General features: G+C 41.9%; 1 protein-coding gene across 1 annotated transcript in view; it reads right to left on the bottom strand.

The window, feature by feature from the left end:
* Positions 1-1,580: 1,580 nt before the first annotated feature.
* Positions 1,581-16,988, bottom strand: part of PRMT8 (protein arginine methyltransferase 8) — a 43,664-nt gene continuing 28,256 nt past the window's right edge. The window contains 8 exon segments of the mRNA XM_070754710.1: positions 1,581-1,622; positions 1,624-1,656; positions 1,658-1,695; positions 3,095-3,209; positions 3,212-3,247; positions 8,755-8,858; positions 8,861-8,869; positions 11,976-12,063. Coding sequence (XP_070610811.1) covers positions 1,581-1,622; positions 1,624-1,656; positions 1,658-1,695; positions 3,095-3,209; positions 3,212-3,247; positions 8,755-8,858; positions 8,861-8,869; positions 11,976-12,063 — 465 coding nt within the window.

The raw sequence follows: 16,988 nt of genomic DNA, 5'->3' as shown, positions 1-16,988 counted from the left end.
GATATGGAGGCTTCGCAAAGCTGCCCTTTAAAATCCAACTCCACCGTGAAGTCCAGGTCACGCTGCAAAGAATGGAGAGGTCAGTTCAGGTGGGGGTTCCACCACTACCGGTGCGGTGCATGGGCAACACTGGGTGATCAGCAGGCACATGGGTGCGTCCAGTGTGCATGCAGGCACGTACAAGCAAGATGTGAGTGACATAGTGGAAGGTTTGGTAGGGAAGGTTTGCCTATTTGCCGATGACTCTAAAGTGTGCAATAGGGTTGATATTCCTGGAGGCGTCTGTAATATGGCAAATGATTTAGCTTTACTAGATAAATGGTCAAAGCAATGGAAACTGCAGTTTAATGTTTCCAAATGTAAAATAATGCACTTGGGGAAAAGGAATCCGAGGTTTGACTACTGCAACGCTCTGTACATGGGGCTACCTTTGAAGAGGGTTCGGAAACTACAGATCGTGCAGAATGGAGCTGCGAGAGGAATCATGGGCTTCCCCAGGTATGCTCATGTCACACCAACACTCCGCAGTCTGCATTGGTTGTCGATCAGTTTCCTGTCACAATTGAAAGTGTTGGTTATGACCTATAAAGCCCTTCATGACATCGGACCAGAATCTCTCTGGGACCACCTTCTGCTGCACGAATCCCAGCGATCGATAAGGTCCCATAGAGTTGGCCTTCTCCGGGTCCCGTTGACTAAACAATACCATCTGGTGGGACCCAGGGGAAGAGCCTTCTCTGTGGCAGCCTCGACCCTCTGGAATCAACTCCCCCCAGAGATTAGGATTGCCCCCACCCTCCTTGCCTTTTGTAAACTCCTGAAAACCCACCTATGTCGCCAGGCATGGGGAAACTGAAACACCCCTTAGGTTTTTTATGTGTAGTTCGTTAAGTTGTGTGATTGTTTTTTATAAGAAGGGTTTTAAATTGCTTTATTCATTCATTCATTCATTCATTCATTCATTCATTCATTCATTCATTCATTCATTCATTTATTTATTAGATTTGTATGCCACCCCTCTCTGGAGACTCACAACAAACAACATTAAATTAGATTTGTACATTGTGTTTTGCTGTTGTGAGTCCTTGGAGGGGAAAATCTAATAAATCTAATTTACAAATCTAATAAATCTAATTACAAATCTAATAAATTGTTATTATTTTATTAGATTTCTAATAATAATAATAATTTATTAGATTTTTAATAATCTAATTGATTAATAATAATTGATTAATAATAATCTAATTTATTAGATTTTCTAATAATAATAATAATAATCTAATTTATTAGATTCCTAATAATAATAATAATTTATTATAATAATCTAATTTATTAGATTTATAATAATAATAATAATAATAATTATTATTATTATTATTAGAAATATAATAAATTAGATTATTATTAATAAATTATTATTAATAAAATTAGATTATTAGAAATCTAATTAATAATAATAATAATAATAATAATTAATATTATTATTATTATTATTATTATTATTATTATTACCACCACATGGACCAAAAAACAGTTTTCGCCATCATGATACATACCAAGCTAACTTACCTCGTTTTTTTTCATTTGGTTTTCATGGAAATGGTTCCATAGATTTCTTCCCCCTCTTCGGACAGTTAGATAATCCTCCAGGTAAAAAGACGGTTTGCTTCCAGTGAGTGTAAGGCGCATCTGGAGCTACCCAAAAAGAAAAGAAAAATTGTTTTAGCTGCAGAGGGGAAGCGGGTGCCCAGAGATTGAATTAACTTCAGTGATTTTACTTCCCCAGAAAATGTACAAAGACAACTTCGCAACCGCAAGGTTTTTTATAGCAGCTGATCTGTAGGTTTTGCCCACCCTATGTTTATAATCTGTTGTCTGCACATCAGAAGCAACGTGAGGAAATATTATTTGACTGAAAGAGTCGTAGATGCTTGAAACAAACTCCCAGCAGGACGTGGTTGGGAAGTCCACAGGAACTGAACAGGAAGGAAGGAAGGAAGGAGGGAGGGAGGGAGGGAGGGAAGGAAGGAAGGAAGGAAGGAAGGTGGAGGGAAGAAAGGAAGGTGGAGGGAGGGAAGGAAGGAAAAAAAGGAAAAGGAGGAAGGAAAGGGAGGAAGAAAAGAAAGAATGAAGGAAGGAGGGAGGGGGAGGGAGGGAAGGGGGAAGAGGGAGGGAGGGAAGGAGGAAGGAAGAAAAAAAGAAAGGAGGAAGGAAGGAAAGGAAGGAAGAAGGGAAAGAAGGAAGGAGGGAAGGAAGGAGGAGGGAAGGAAAAAAAGGAAAAAGAGGGAGGAAAGGAAGGAAGGAAGGAAGAAAAGAAAGAATGAAGGAAGGAGTGAGAAGGAGAAGGAAGGAAGGAAGGGGGAGGGAGGGAAGGGGAAAGAGGGATGGAGGGAAGAAAAAAAGAAAGGAGGAAGGAAGGGAAGGAAGGAGGAGGGAAGGAAGGAAAAAAAGGGAAAAGGAGGGAGGAAAGGAAGGAAGGAAGAAAAGAAAGAATGAAGGAAGGAGTGAGAAGGAGAAGGAAGGAAGGAAGGAAGGAAGGAAGGGGGAGGGAGGGAAGGGGAAAGAGGGATGGAGGGAAGAAAAAAAGAAAGGAGGAAGGAAGGAAAGGAAGGAAGGAGGGAAAAGGAAGGAAGGAGGGAAGGAAGGAGGAGGGAAGGAAGGAAAAAAAGGAAAAGGAGGGAGGAAAAGGAAGGAAGGAAGAAAAGAAAGAATGAAGGAAGGAAGGAGTGAGAAGGAGAAGGAAGGAAGGAAGGGGGAGGGAGGGAAGGGGAAAGAGGGATGGAGGGAAGAAAAAAAAGAAAGGAGGAAGGAAGGAAAGGAAGGAAGGAGGGAAAGAAGGAAGGAGGGAAGGAAGGAAAAAAGAAAAAAGGAGGGAGGAAAGGAAGGAAGGAAGAAAAGAAAGAATGAAGGAAGGAGTGAGAAGGAGAAAAGACGGAAGGAAGGAAGGGGGGAGGGAGGGAAGGGGAAAGAGGGATGGAGGGAAGAAAAAAAAGAAAGGAGGAAGGAAGGAAAAGGAAGGAAGGAGGGAAAGAAGGAAGCAGGGAAGGAAGGAAGGAAAGAAGGAAAAAAGAAAGAAGGAAGGAAGGTAATTTACCTGTAGAAAATCCAATTTTCTTGTGGCACTTTGTAAATTCTATATTAAAATAGGTGACCAAGGCGTGGATGTAATCATTGCGTTGAATCTGGAGGCAAAACGCAGAGGTAAAGGTCCAAGTCTTCGGTCCTTTACGATGTAAAGATCAACATCCTGCATTGACAGAGAGATCAAAAAGAGTTTTAATTATTACAGATGTCCTCAGTCTGCAATATTTTCAAATGGGCCCTTAGAAGAACAGCTCAACCCAATCGGAAGATGCTTAAGTCTCAAAAACCTGTTTTACGAATCAGAGCAGCAACTACTAGATACAATGAGAATCTCCTCCCATGCAGGTGCAGGAGTGCGAAGACAAAGGATGACCTTGACTCTCTAGAAACAATTTTGTTTATGGCTAAATACATACAGCTCGCATTCAATTTTCCCCTCCCAGCTTCCCACACTAAAGAATGCACATTAAAAGACTATAAAGTGTGGCAGGCCAAAGAGCGCAACTAAAATGGCATTGGACTGTCATGGAAATGGAATGGAATGGAAGAAGAATGGAACGGAACGGAACAGAAACACAACACAACACAATAGGATAGGAATAGAACAGAAACAAAAAATATGGAATTGAACAGAAAATAATAGAATAGAAAATAAAGTAATAGAATAGAATAAGAATTAGAATAAGAATAGAATAAGAATAGAATAAAAATAGAATAAGAATAGAATAAGAATAGAATAAGAATAGAAATAAGAATAGAATAAGAATAGAATAAGAATTAGAATGGAACGGAAACGGAACGGAACAGAACAAAAGATATGGAATTGAACAGAAACAGAATGAAAATAGAAAAATAAGTAATGGAATAGAATAATAATAGAATTAGAATAGAATAGAATAGAATGGAATGGAATGGAAATGGAAGGGAAGGGAAGGGAAAGGGAAGGGAAGAGAATGGAACAGAACAGAAACAGAACAGAAAATATGAAATAGAACAGAACAGATAATCTTCCCAGCTGGGTACTGACAAGCAAAGTCAATGGGGAAAAGTCAGACTTGCTTAATGACCAACAATTGCAGTGATTTGCCTACTAAACTGTGGCAAAATAGGTCGTAAAATGAGATAGTAAACCACTGCCTTGGTTAGCAACAGAAATTAGGGGTCAATTGTGATCAAAATCGAAATAATATCTCTTAGGCTGCACTCCCTATTTGTCTGGAGAGGTTTCCTGGGACCCTCGAAATTTGTCCCTGCTCAAATTCTGTAGCATAAGTAGCTGAATTGTTGAAGCAAAAATATCAAGCCAGTAGCAAGTGGTAAAGTCAAAAGTTTTAGAAGCTTTGCTATTTTGTCTTTGTTTTTATGCGTTGCTGTGACTGTGCATGAGAGAGGGAGGGGAGGGAGGGAGAGAGGGAGAGAGAGAGAGAGGGAGGAAGAGAGAGGGAGGGATGGAGAGAGAAGGGAGGGAGAGAGAAGGAGGGAGAGGATAGAGAGGGAGAGATAGAAAGGCAGGAAGAGAGTGGGAGGAAAAAGAGAGGGAGGGAGAGAGAGAGGGAGGAAAAGAGAGGGAGGGAGAGAGAGGGGAGGAAGAGAGAGGGAGAGGGAGATAGAGAGGGAGGAAGGGAGAGAGAGAGAGGGAGAGAGAGGGAGGGAGGAAGAGAGAGGGAGGGATGGAGAGAGAAGGGAGGGAGAGAGAAGGAGGGGAGAGATAGAGAGGCAGGAAGAGAGTGGGAGGAAGAGGGAGGGAGAGAGGGAGGGAGGAAAAGAGAGGGAGGGAGAGAGAGGGAGGAAGAGAGAGGGAGGAAGGGAGAGAGAGAGAGGAGGAGAGAGTGGGAGGGAGGGAGAGAGGGAGGGAGGAAAAGAGAGGGAGGGAGGGAGAGAGGGAGGGAGAGAGAGGGAGAGAGAGATAGAGAGGGAGGAAGGAAGAGAGAGAGAGGGAGATGGAGAGAGAGAGAGGGAGGGAGGAAGAGAGAGGGAGAGAGAGGGAGGGAGAGAGGGAGGGAGGAAAAGAGAGGGAGGGAGAGAGGGAGAGAGGGAGGAAGAGAGAGGGAGAGAAAAATAGAGAGGGAGGAAGGGAGAGAGAGAGGGAGGGAGAGGGAGGAAGAGAGAGAGGGGAAGGAGGAAGACAGAGGGAGGGAGGGAGGGAGAGAGAGAGAGGAGAGAAAATAGCTACATTTTCTACAGTGAAATGCCCCAAAGAAAAGAAAGAAAAATTGGAAAATTAAATTAAAAAGTTGTAATCTTTAGGCTTTCAAAGCGTTGCATTTCAATAACAACCCTTTAACTACTCAACAGATTTTTGCATCCTGTCCTCAACAGGCTACGGATATAAAACAGAAACATTCCACAATTTGATTGAAATTCTACTTGAGCTTTACTATGGGAAATAACGTAAATAACCTGACATGAAAACCCTCATTCCTGCACAACTGAGCTAACCTTTATTGGAATTCTTTTTCTTTCTCACGGTAGGGATTTTTTTTGCCACCCAGCCTTTAGTGGTTTTTTCCTTAGCGCTGCCAACAGTCAGCTGCAGTTTCTCACCTCCTCTTTTTTTTCCCTCCCTTTCACTGCTTGCAAATTTCTGTTGCTTAAACAATTAGTTAAGTTGGCCTGGATTTCTTGGAAGTGGGACCTAAATGAGAACACAGCAGTCTTTAAACAGCAGAAATACCAAAGGGCAGCTTTCGTAATCCAAAAGCATCCAACAGGGCGAAACATTAAGAGGAAACAGTTGATACTTCACCAGAAGAGCCCTTCACTCCTCCACTCGGAACAGAATACCCTACAAAAATAGGACCTAACAATCCTGGGGTCTAGAAAGCTTAGAACTACGACGCCTAAAACACAATTTAAGTATTTGCCCGCAAGATCATATGCTGCAACGTCCTGCCTGTCGGCGACTACTTCAGCTTCAACCTCAACAACACAACAGCACGCCACAGATTTAAACTTAATATTCACCGCTCCAGACTTGACTGTAAAAAAATAATGAACTCAATCTGTATAGCCTGTGTTGTGGTTGGCTCTGCCCCAGCTCCTGCCCCAGGGAATGGGGAGGTGGATGCAGGGGAAAACTTCAACATGTCACAGGGCCTGTGTTTATTGCCGACAGAATCAGCTCAGAGTTTTAGTTTTCCTCGGACGAAGAAGAAGGTGGGAGAGACTCGGCAGAGGGGGGGTTGGCACCATAGTTCCCTCTAAGCTGAGCAGTGAGCAATCGCTCACTTAAAAAAATCATCATCAACTCAGAGTTTTTCCAAACCCTGCCCAGAAGCCGAGAGGGAAAAGAGTGAGAGGGAAGGAGAGAGAGAGGAAGAGAGAGAAACAGATAGAAAAAAAGAGAGGAAGGAAAAGAGAAAGAAAAAGAATGGGAGTAAGGAAGAAGAAAATCAAAATCTAGTTTGAAAACTAGCTCAAACTATTTAAGTAGCATTTTGATATTGATAGAGTTGCCCTATTATGAGCTCACTGTTATAGACACACGGTACAGTATTTTTATTTTGAAATTCTCTGAGGCAAAAACAGGGTGGGTTTTTTTATTTGTTTTGTTTTGTTTGTTTGTTTGTTTTATTTATTTAATATTTCTGTGCTGCCCAGTCCCGAAGGGGACTGCCGTTCAGACACTATACTTTTCCGCCCACCCCAAAAAAAAATTTAGAGGGAAACACTGCTTGGCACACAGCCCAGGCAGTCAATCTCCATTATCTTCCATTGATTTCAGATGATGACGTTTTTGGACCCAAGCAAGCGCAGAATTATGCGTAGAAGAGACCAAGTAAGGACATATTACAGGAAATAAGGGAGGCCACCTGTGTTTTGGGTGGGGCTCCAGTAATTAGGGCTGCTGCTATAAATAGCAGCATGTGGGTTTTGGCCATTGTGGAAGAATATCTGATCGGAGTTCGTCAGGAATCCTGTGTTTTTCTGGACTTTGTTGCTTTTTCACGCCTTGGAAAACAAAGCAGAGGCAACGTGTGTGTATCTCACTTCGTTGGAAGAAGGACGGGGTGTGAAGTTTCTTCACAGCTGCTAGCTAAGTACTTAATGACTGCTTAAGGGAAATTGTACAGACTACCTGGTTGTTTTGGGATGAGTGCTCTTTGCAATAGAAAAAGAGTGCTTAGTTTTATTTTGAATTTTGTGATAAAGAACATTGTTGTTTTGATTAATTTTCAAACGTGTGTGTGTCTGAAAATTTGTACCCTTGAAATTTTAGGAGGCCTCCTACCAGAGAACCTGGCAGAACAGGATGTTATATTAATATTTTTTTACATAAGAGATTTTTCTAAGCTTGGTCATTAGGACAGTTAGAGTATTGATTGATGAAATGAAAATGGGATTTACGATGTTTTATTCATTTTTTGTATAAGAGATTTTTATAAGTATATTGTTGGGCATTGATGGTATATGTGTTTTCATGTATGTATGTTTTTGCCTAGGGATATAACCAGGATATAAACCCGGAAGTAATATTACAAGTACAATAAAAGTAAAGAAAGAGCTGAGTCATGGTGTCCTCAGCAGAATGATGCAATCTGTTCTATGATCTGATTGGTCAGTACATGTATATAATGTAATACACCTTTTGTGTGGGTGTGGTTTGGTTTGATAATTTTGGTTTAGTGGTGTAGTATTGTTGTGGTTAGCTCTGGCCCCAGCTCCTGCCCCCAAGGACTGTGGATGTGGGGGAGACATCCACATGCTGCAGGCCTGTTTTTGCCCCCGGTGGAATCTGATGATGAAGGCTCCTCTGACCAAGAAGACATGAATGACAGGGAGGAGGAGAGTGGGGCAGACAGCTTCAGAAGGAGATCAATTATCTAGCTCCTCCTTGGATTCAGAACAAGAGTTTAATGATACAGCCACGCATGCGGAGAGCGATGCATAGGCAACAACAACTGAGAGATTATTATCAAAGAAAATGAGGCCGCCTGTGGTTGGGGTGGGGGCTGTGGTAATTAGTGAGGCTGCTATAAATAGCAGCCTGTGGGTTTGGCCATTGTGGAGAATTATCTGATCCTTGTGTTTTCGTGCCTGCCTTTCTGACTTTGACTTTTTTGTGTGCTGATTTTTTCCCTGCTTTGAAACTAAACCAGAGCAAAGTGTGGTTTCACTTTGTGAAGGAAGAAGGACTGTGAATTGCCTCACAGCTGCAAGCTAAGTATCACAGAACTGATAAGGGACCTTGTACCAATTACCAGTTTGTTTGGAGACGAGTTGCTCTTGGCTATACCAAAAGAGGGCCTTGGTTTAAGTGAATTTTCATTATAAAGAACATTGTTTTTGAATTTTCAAACGTGTGTGTGTCTGAAATTTCTACCTGTGAATTTTTGGGAGGGTTCTACCAGAGAGCCCGACAGAACAGGTTAGTGGTTTTGTTCTGTAATATAGTGTAGAGTAAATAGTTACTTTTTGATACTACCAAAGGAAGTAAAGGGCCTGTAATATAGTGTAGAGTAAATAGTTACTTTTTGATACTACCAAAGAAGTAAAGGCCTTCTGAAGAAAGAATTCCTTCTGTCGTGTCTTTATTGAGAAAACTACCTTGTTCCTGTATCCGCCACACCGCAAATTCAAAATAACTCTGGCATGTTTTTCAAGTTGGAGAAAAAATAAAAAAAATATTCCCGAAAAAAAAAGAGAGTTTTATTTTGAAAAGCACCAAACCTTTATTAAACAAGCATTGGTCACCACTTGCTTTGGGTCAACGATGTCACACAGAGGCTCCTTCATGGCCACATCCCGGATACAGGTCATGTCGAAGCCATAACGTTTTCCCACCCTGTCAAGGCAAAGAAGGGCAGGTTTTCATTTGTGTACGTACCTACAGCAGCCTTTCTCAACAACTTTCAAATGTGCGGACTTCAAGTCCCAGAATTCCCCAGCCTGCAAAGAATTCTGGGAGATGAAGTCCATTTATGTATATGCATGTATTTAAAAGTTGTAAAGGTTGAGAAGTTTAAAAGTCACTCGAGTTTAATTAGGAACTCTTACAGTATTATTATTATTATTATTATTATTATTATTAATATTGTTATTGTTATTATTGTATCTGCTTCATTATTTCTACAAGTAACTCAAGGCGGTGAGATATCTATCACATTTTCTTTTGTTTTATTTTTTCCCATAATAACAATAACCATGTGAGGTGAATTTGGGACTGGCACCAAAGTCACTCAGCTGACTTTCACAGCTAAGGCGGGATTAGAACTCCCAGCCTCCTTGCGATTGGCCCAAAGTCAGCTGAGTGACTTTCACAGTTAAGGCGGATTAGAACTCCCAGCCTCCTTGCGATTGGCCCAAAGTCAGCTGAGTGACTTTCACAGCTAAGGCGGGATTAGAGCTCTCAGGCTCCTGGCGATTGGCCCAAAGTCACCCAGCTGACTTTCACAGCTAAGGCAGGATTAGAATTCTCAGGCTCCTGGCGATTGGCCCAAAGTCAGCTGAGTGACTTTCACAGCTAAGGCGGGATTAGAACTCTCAGCCTCCTTGCGATTGGCCCAAAGTCTCTCAGCTGACTTTCATGGCTAGGCAGCTTCCTGCTTTCTACCCTAGTCCATAACCACTAAACATTTTTTTAAAAAAAATACTACAGACAGGTCTGAGTTTTCCTTAAAATTGTATTGCTTCAGGGGACACTGAAACCGTCATAAATGTGAATGGGCTGTCAAGCATCCGAATTTTGATCACACCACATGGGGAATGCTACAATGGTCTTTTTCATTCATCTAACTTGCTCCAAGTAAATTTCTTTCCAGCCCTACCCAGGTGCTAACAATGTTCCCAGCTCTTACCGCTTGCAAGCTCTTTCACTGTTACTCTCTGCTAAGAATGTTTTCCAAGCCCTAAGTCTTTGCATGGGTTTTTTTCATTGCCCTAACTTGCTCCAAATGTTTCTATCTAGCCCCAACCAGGTGCTAACTATGTATCCAGCTCTTACCGGCTTGCAAGCTCTTTCACTGTTACTCTTTGCAAATAATGTTTTCCCAGCCCAAAGTCTTTGCAGGTTTTTTCATTGCTCTACTTGCTCAGACTGTTTCTTTCCAGGGGCTAATGATGTTCTTAGCTCTTACTGGTTTGCAAGCTTATTGGGCTCAGTTGTGGTCCTATGTCGAGGATTACCTGTATTTAAAAGTATGTCTCACTTAGTAATGGAAAATTTGGGCTCCATTGTGGTTGTATAAATCGAGGACTAACTGTATTTGCATCTCACTTAGCAATGGAAATTTGGGGCTCCATTGTGGTCATAAGATGACCACAGTCAAAGCTAACAAATGTTCTCAGCAACATGTATGTATGTCTCACTTAGTAACGGAAATTTTAGGCTCCATTGTGGTTGTATATTGAGGACTAACTGTATTTCCAGTGCATCTCACTTAGCAACGGAAATTTTGGGCTCATCTGTGGTCATAAGATGACCACAATCAAAGCTAACTAATGTCTCAGCAACAGAAATTTTGGGCTCCATTGTGGTCGTATGTTGAGGACCACCTGTATTTACAGTATGTCTCACTTAGCAATGAAAATTTTGGCCTCCGTTGTGGTCATATGTTGAGGAGTTTTTTCATTAGTCTAACTTGCTCCAAGTAAGTTTCTTTCTAGTCCTAACCAGGTGCTAACGATGTTCCCAGCTCTTACTGGCTTGCAAGCTCTTTCATCGTTACTCTCTGCTAATAAAGTTTTCTTAAACCCTAACCAGGGGATAAAATAATGTGCTGAAATTGACCAGAGTAAGGCTGCTAGCCAGATGAATATCTGGTGTTAGGGACTAAAGCTTCTATTCTGACACCTTGGAACATATTTTTACAATATGACCAATCAGGCGTTTACAGTGGGCGTGTCCCTCTGACTTTCCTGCCAATCAGCTTGAAGCTCTGTTGGGAGAATTGGCGCCAGACTTATGGTTGGGGGTCACCACAACATACAGGAACTGCATTAAGGGGTCGTAACATTATTGAGAACCACCGTGTTAAATGAACCTATTGCTTGGTATGGGACATTTTTGACGGAATCCAGAAATAAATGCTGGGGTGGTTTCTTTTAGCAAAACCATAATCAATCATGGTCATGTATGGTGGGGTACAGCAAATACAGTGGTACCTCTACTTACGAACTTAATTCATTCTGTGACCAGGTTCTTAAGTAGAAAAGTTTGTAAGAAGAAGCAATTTTCCCATAGGAATCAATGTAAAAGCAAATAATGTGTGTGATTGGGGAAACAACAGGGAGGGTGGAGGCCCTGTTTCCTCCCAGGAGATTCCTCTGAGAGGCCCCACAGAGGCTTCTCTCCACCTTTTCCAGCCCTATTTCCCCCCAGGAGATCCCTAGAGAGGCCCCATGAAGGCTTCTCCCTGCCTTTTCTGGCCCTATTTCCCCCCAGGAGATTCCTAAAGAGGCCCCATGGAGGCTTCTCCCCGCCTTTTCCGGCCCTGTTTCCTCCCAGGAGATTCCTAGAGAGGCCCCACAGAGGCTTCTCCCTGCCTTTTCCGGCCCTGTTTCCTCCAAGGAGATTCCTAGAGAGGCCCCACAGAGGCTTCTCCCTGCCTTTTCCTGTTAGTTTCAGAGGCACAGGTTTTAAGTGGAAAATGGTTCTTGAGAAGAGGCAAAAAAAATCTTGAACACCCGGTTCTTATCTAGAAAACTTCGTAAGTAGAGGCGTTCGTAGGCAGAGGTACCACTGTAGTTGTAATGCATACCAATTGCCAAGTGCCCATAATACGGTCACCTTACCCATCAGGATTTGGGGTCGTAATTACTTTTTGCTGCGCCTGTCATAATTTCGAAGCAACCCGTCGTAAGTCGAGAACTGCCCATTGCAAATTGGCTAAGAAAAACACCAGGCACATGAGTGACTTGCTAAGCCATATAAGTTTGTCTTGCAGACTCACAATGGATTTTGAAATCCTTGTACTGCCGGTCTTCGATGGCTACCATGTATAAAGCCGCTCGGTCCGGAAACATAAGCCCTCCTGGTTTCTGTTGACGAATTGTGTGGAAATGGATGTCTTAATCTATTCACCTAACAAAAACATCACATTTTTGAAGGCGGGTAAAAAAAACGACAACAATCAACAACCCGACATGCAATCCCCTTCCTGTTTCAGGTCATCTCGCAACTCGAAAGGGCTCGGAAGGCTTATACTAAGGGTCGTCTCGGGCCTGCAGATAGTAGGCCCATTTTTTGGCCTAGGGCGGACATGAAGAACGATGGCCCCCTTCATGACTTGTGGACTTCAACTCCCAGAATTCCAGAGCTGGCAAGGGATTCTGGGAGTTTGGATTACAAATTAACAGAGTTGGAAGCCGTATTGGGCTGCCTCCGGTACACCTGGGATCACTGATCCTGTAGCGGAAACGGTGATTTACTTATTTATTTATTTTTATTTATTAGATTTGTATGCCGCCCCTCTCCGTAGATTCGGGGCAGCTCACAACACAATAAAAACAGTTTCTGACAAATCTAATAATTTACAATTTAAAATTTAAAATAGTTAAAAAACCCCATTTTTAAGCAGACATACCTACAAACATACCATACATAAATTATATAGGCCCGGGGAAGATATCTCAATTCCCTCATGCCTGACGACAAAGGTGGGTTTTAAGGAGTTTGCGAAAGGCAAGGAGGATAGGGGCAGTTCTAATCTCTGGGGGGAGCTGGTTCCAGAGAGTCGGGGCCACCACAGAGAAGGCTCTTCCCCTGGGGCCTGCCAACTGACATTGTTTAGTTGACGGGACCTGGAGAAGGCCCACTCTGTGGGACCTAATCGGTCGGTGGGATTCGTGCAGCAGAAGGCGGTCTCGGAGATATTCTGGTCCGATGCCATGAAGGGCTTTATAGGTCATAACCAACACTTTGAATTGTGACCGGAAATTGATCGGCAACCAATGCAGACCGCGGAGTGTTGGTGTAACATGGGCATACCTGGGGAAGCCCATGACTGCTCTCGCAGCTGCATTCTGCACGATCTGAAGTTTCTGAACACTTTTCAGAGGTAGCCCCATGTAGAGAGCGTTACAGTAGTCAAACCTCAAGGTGATAAGGGTGATGCGTGTACATCTATGCATCTCTGATATGTACATGTGTGCCCCCATGCACCTCCATGTGAGATTTTGCTTCCATGCATGCGCAGAAGAATCGGTAAAAATTGCCAAAATCTCACACGAAGACTTGCATGCGCGAGATTTCTGCGCGTACATAGAAGCAAATAAATCATTGAACATCGCCAACATTTCATGTGTCTGAGCATCCTTGCATAAGATTTTGGCGATTTGTGCCAATTTCTTTGCTTCTGCGCATACCCGGAAACAAAATATTGCACGAGAGTGTGCGCTCCGCCTTGTGTCCAGAGCAGCCCGTTCTAAAATAAAACATCTCGTAAATTCGAGAACTTTGTTTGAACTTTAAATATACGATGGACAATTCCAAAGGAAATGGCAGTATTAGTTAAAAGGAATGTGATGGGAGAATTTAGAGAAATAAAAGAAGCAGTGATAGAAAGCGCTCAGGCGGTAATAGTCTTGGGTTGGAAGGATGCGACAAAATGTATAAGGATGTTGAAATATTAAGTTAAAAAATTAAACTCTTTAGAGGTAGTGATGTTTTACAAATGGAATATATTTCTTTGATTTGATTCAACTTATAATCAGGCCCTTTTTCTTTTTAGAAAATATAAATAGTTCAATATTTCACTAGACTTGTTTTCAAATAGTGAATTGTAATAGGTGTTTTTATAATTCTCTGTATTGATCTAAATCAGTGGTCCCCAAACTACGGCCCGTGGGCCGGATGCGGCCCGCTGAGGTCTATTAACCAGCCCGCAGCAGCACACGAGATTTTACCGATCGATATAATAAGAGAGAGAAAGAGGGAGAAATAGAGAGGGAGAGAGAAATGAAGAGGAGAGATAGAAAGGGAGAGAGAGAAAGGGAGAAATAGAGAAAGTGTGAGAGATACAAAGAGGGAGAGTTAGAAAGAGAGTGAATGAGAAAGAGAAGAGAGAGAAAGAAAGAAAGAAAGAGGGAGAGGGAGAGGGAAAGGAAGAGGGAGAGATGGAAAGAGAGAGAGAGGAAAAATGAGAAAATGATGGAGGGAAAGAACGAGGGAGAGGAAAATGAAACAAATGAGAGAAAAGGAAGAGGGAAGAGAGAAGTGGGGAGGAAGGGAGGGAGGGAAGGAAAGAAGGAGAAAAGGAGTTTGTTCATTTAAGTTTAAATTTACTTGTTAATAAAGAAGTATAAATTACTTTATTACTTAATTATTAATTACTTAATTACTTATTATTTCTTTATTTTAAATATTGTATTTGTTCCCATTTTGTTTTTTACTTTAAATAAGGTATGTGCAGTGTGCATAGGGATTTGTTCACAGGGGTTTTTTTATAGTCCGGCCCTCCAACAGTCCGAAGGACCGTGAACTGGCCCCCTGTGTAAAAAGTTTGGGGACCCCTGATCTAAATAATAATAAGGTTTTTTTTTTTCTTCTTTACAACAAAGTCTTCTATTCTGAGCGGAGCAAATGTAGCTCCTTTTTATGTTATGTGTTTTGTGTTTGTTACGTTTGTCTTTTGAATAATAATAATAAAAACATTTTTTGGAAAAAGAAAAATAGGCAGTGTAGAGAAACTTCATTCTTTCTTATGTGTAATTTTCATTGTGTTCAATAAATAAACGTTGAAGAAAAAAAATGTGGTGCATTACTTTCTAGGCGACCCTAGTAGGATGGAGTATTTCCAACCACGGTAACTTTAAGACCTGTGGACTTCAATTCCCAGAATTCCCAGCCAGCATGGAATTCTGGGAGTTGAAGTCCACACATTTCAAAAGTTGACGAGATCGTCCAGCCCTGATTCTAGAAGCTTTGCATTGATGGGAAGAATAATTTTACCAAAAGTGAGGTCCAACTAGCATTCATCCACACTGCACTTCCGAAAAATAAAATAAAATTAAAAATATGCGAAGCTGATTTCTGGATCTCTAGTTTTGTACAGCTTTTAATCTCCTGACCAGATCAATGCCAAATATTTTCTCTGCTAGTTTTTTTTTAAAAAATCAGCACACAAAACCGCCTTCTCTGTGGCGGCCCCGGCCCTCTGGAACCAACACCCCCCAAAGATTAGAATTGCCCCCACCCTCCTTGCCTTTCGTAAGCTGCTTAAAACCCACCTCTGCCGTCAGGCATGGGGGAATTGAGACCCTCTTTCCCCTAGGCCTTTACAATTCTATGCATGGTATGTATGTATGTATGTTTGGTTTTTTTATATTAATGGGTTTTTAATTGTTTCTAACATCAGACTACTATTGTACACTGCTTTATTGTTGCTGTTAGCCGTCCCGAGTCTCCGGAGAGGGGCGGCATACAAATCCAATCAATCAATCAATCAATCAATCAATCAATCAATCAATAAACAAATAAACAAACAAACAAAAATAAATAAATAAACAAACAATAAAATAAAATAAAATAAAATAAAATAAAATAAAATAAAATAAAATAAAATAAAATAAAATAAAATAAAATAAAATAAAATAAAATAAAATAAAATAAAATAAAATAAAATAAAATAAAATAAAATAAAATAAAATAAAATAAAATAAAATAAAATAATAAAAAACTGGACCAGAAGAGTATGATGGGCAGTAAATTAATTAAGTTTTTGAAGCATGAATAGCCCTCGTGATGGCTAATTGACTCCATTCTTAGTGAATCAAATTTCTCAGGTAAGTCTAAATTTAAATGCTAAACATCTGGAGAGGCCAAGATTTTGGCAGCTTCGTTTGTTTGTTGGTCTAAACCAGAGGTCCTCAAACATGGCCACTTGAAGACTGGTGGACTTCAACTCCCAGAATTCTCCAGCCAGCTAAGCTGGCTGGAGATTTCTGGGAGTTGAAGTCCACAAGTCTTCAAGTGGCCATGTTTGAGGACCCCTGGTCTAAACTTTTGGAGCAGTTGGGAAGGATTCGCCTCAGTTCTTAATTTTTATTTGAATAGGATTTAACTGGGTTTTAAAAGAAGAGAGCAATCGTAGCTCAGAGCTGAACTGTGAGGAGCTATTTTGGTGCTCGCTCAGCTTGGTTGGTTCCTTACAGACATTTCATTACCAAACTAGGTAACATCATCACTGCTGAAAGGGTGTAGGGTCTGTGGAATGATGGAGGAGGAGGAGGAAAAGGAGGACTGTGAAGGATCTTTGGTGCCCGTTTGTTTTCTTGCAAACGTTTCATTACCAAACTAGGTGACACCATCAGTGGTGAAAGGGAGTACGGTTTGTGGAATGGAGGAGGAGGAGGAGCAGGAGAAGAAGGAGAAGAAGGAGAAGAGGAAGAGGAGGAGGAGGAAGAAGAGGAGGAGGAGGAAGAAGAAGAAGAAGAGGAGGAAGAGGAGGAGGAAGAAGAGGAGGAGGAGGAGGAAGAAGAAGAAGAAGAGGAGGAAGAGGAGGAGGAAGAGGAGGAGGAGGAAGAAGAAGAAGAGGAGGAAGAGGAGGAAGAAGAGGAAAAGGAGGAGGAAGAAGAAGGGGAAGAGGAAGAAGAGGAGGAGGAAGAAGAAGGAGAAGAAAAAGGAGAAGGAGAAGAATAGGAGTAGGAGGAGGAGGAGGAGGAGGAGGAGGAGGAGGAGGAGGGAAAGAAGAAGAAGAGTAGGAGAAGTAGAAGAAGAAGAGGAGAAGGAGGGGAAGGAGGAGAAGAATAGGAGGAGGAGGAGGAAGAGGAGGAGTAGAAGAAGAAGAGGAAGGGAAGGAGGAGAATGAGGAGGAGGAAGAGGAGGAGGAGGAAGAAGAAGAAGAAGAGGAGGAGAAAGAGGAGGAGGAAGAGGGGAAGAAGAAGAGGAGGAGGAGGGGAAGGAGGAGGAAGAGGAGGAGGAGGAGGAAGAAGAAGAAGAAGAGGAGGAAGAGGAGGAGGAAGAG

The sequence above is a fragment of the Erythrolamprus reginae genome, chromosome 6 (assembly GCF_031021105.1).
Source record: "Erythrolamprus reginae isolate rEryReg1 chromosome 6, rEryReg1.hap1, whole genome shotgun sequence".
NCBI classification, from domain to species: domain Eukaryota; kingdom Metazoa; phylum Chordata; class Lepidosauria; order Squamata; family Dipsadidae; genus Erythrolamprus; species Erythrolamprus reginae.
Note: the sequence above shows the minus strand (reverse complement) of the source record. Positions and strands in the feature narration are given on the sequence as shown.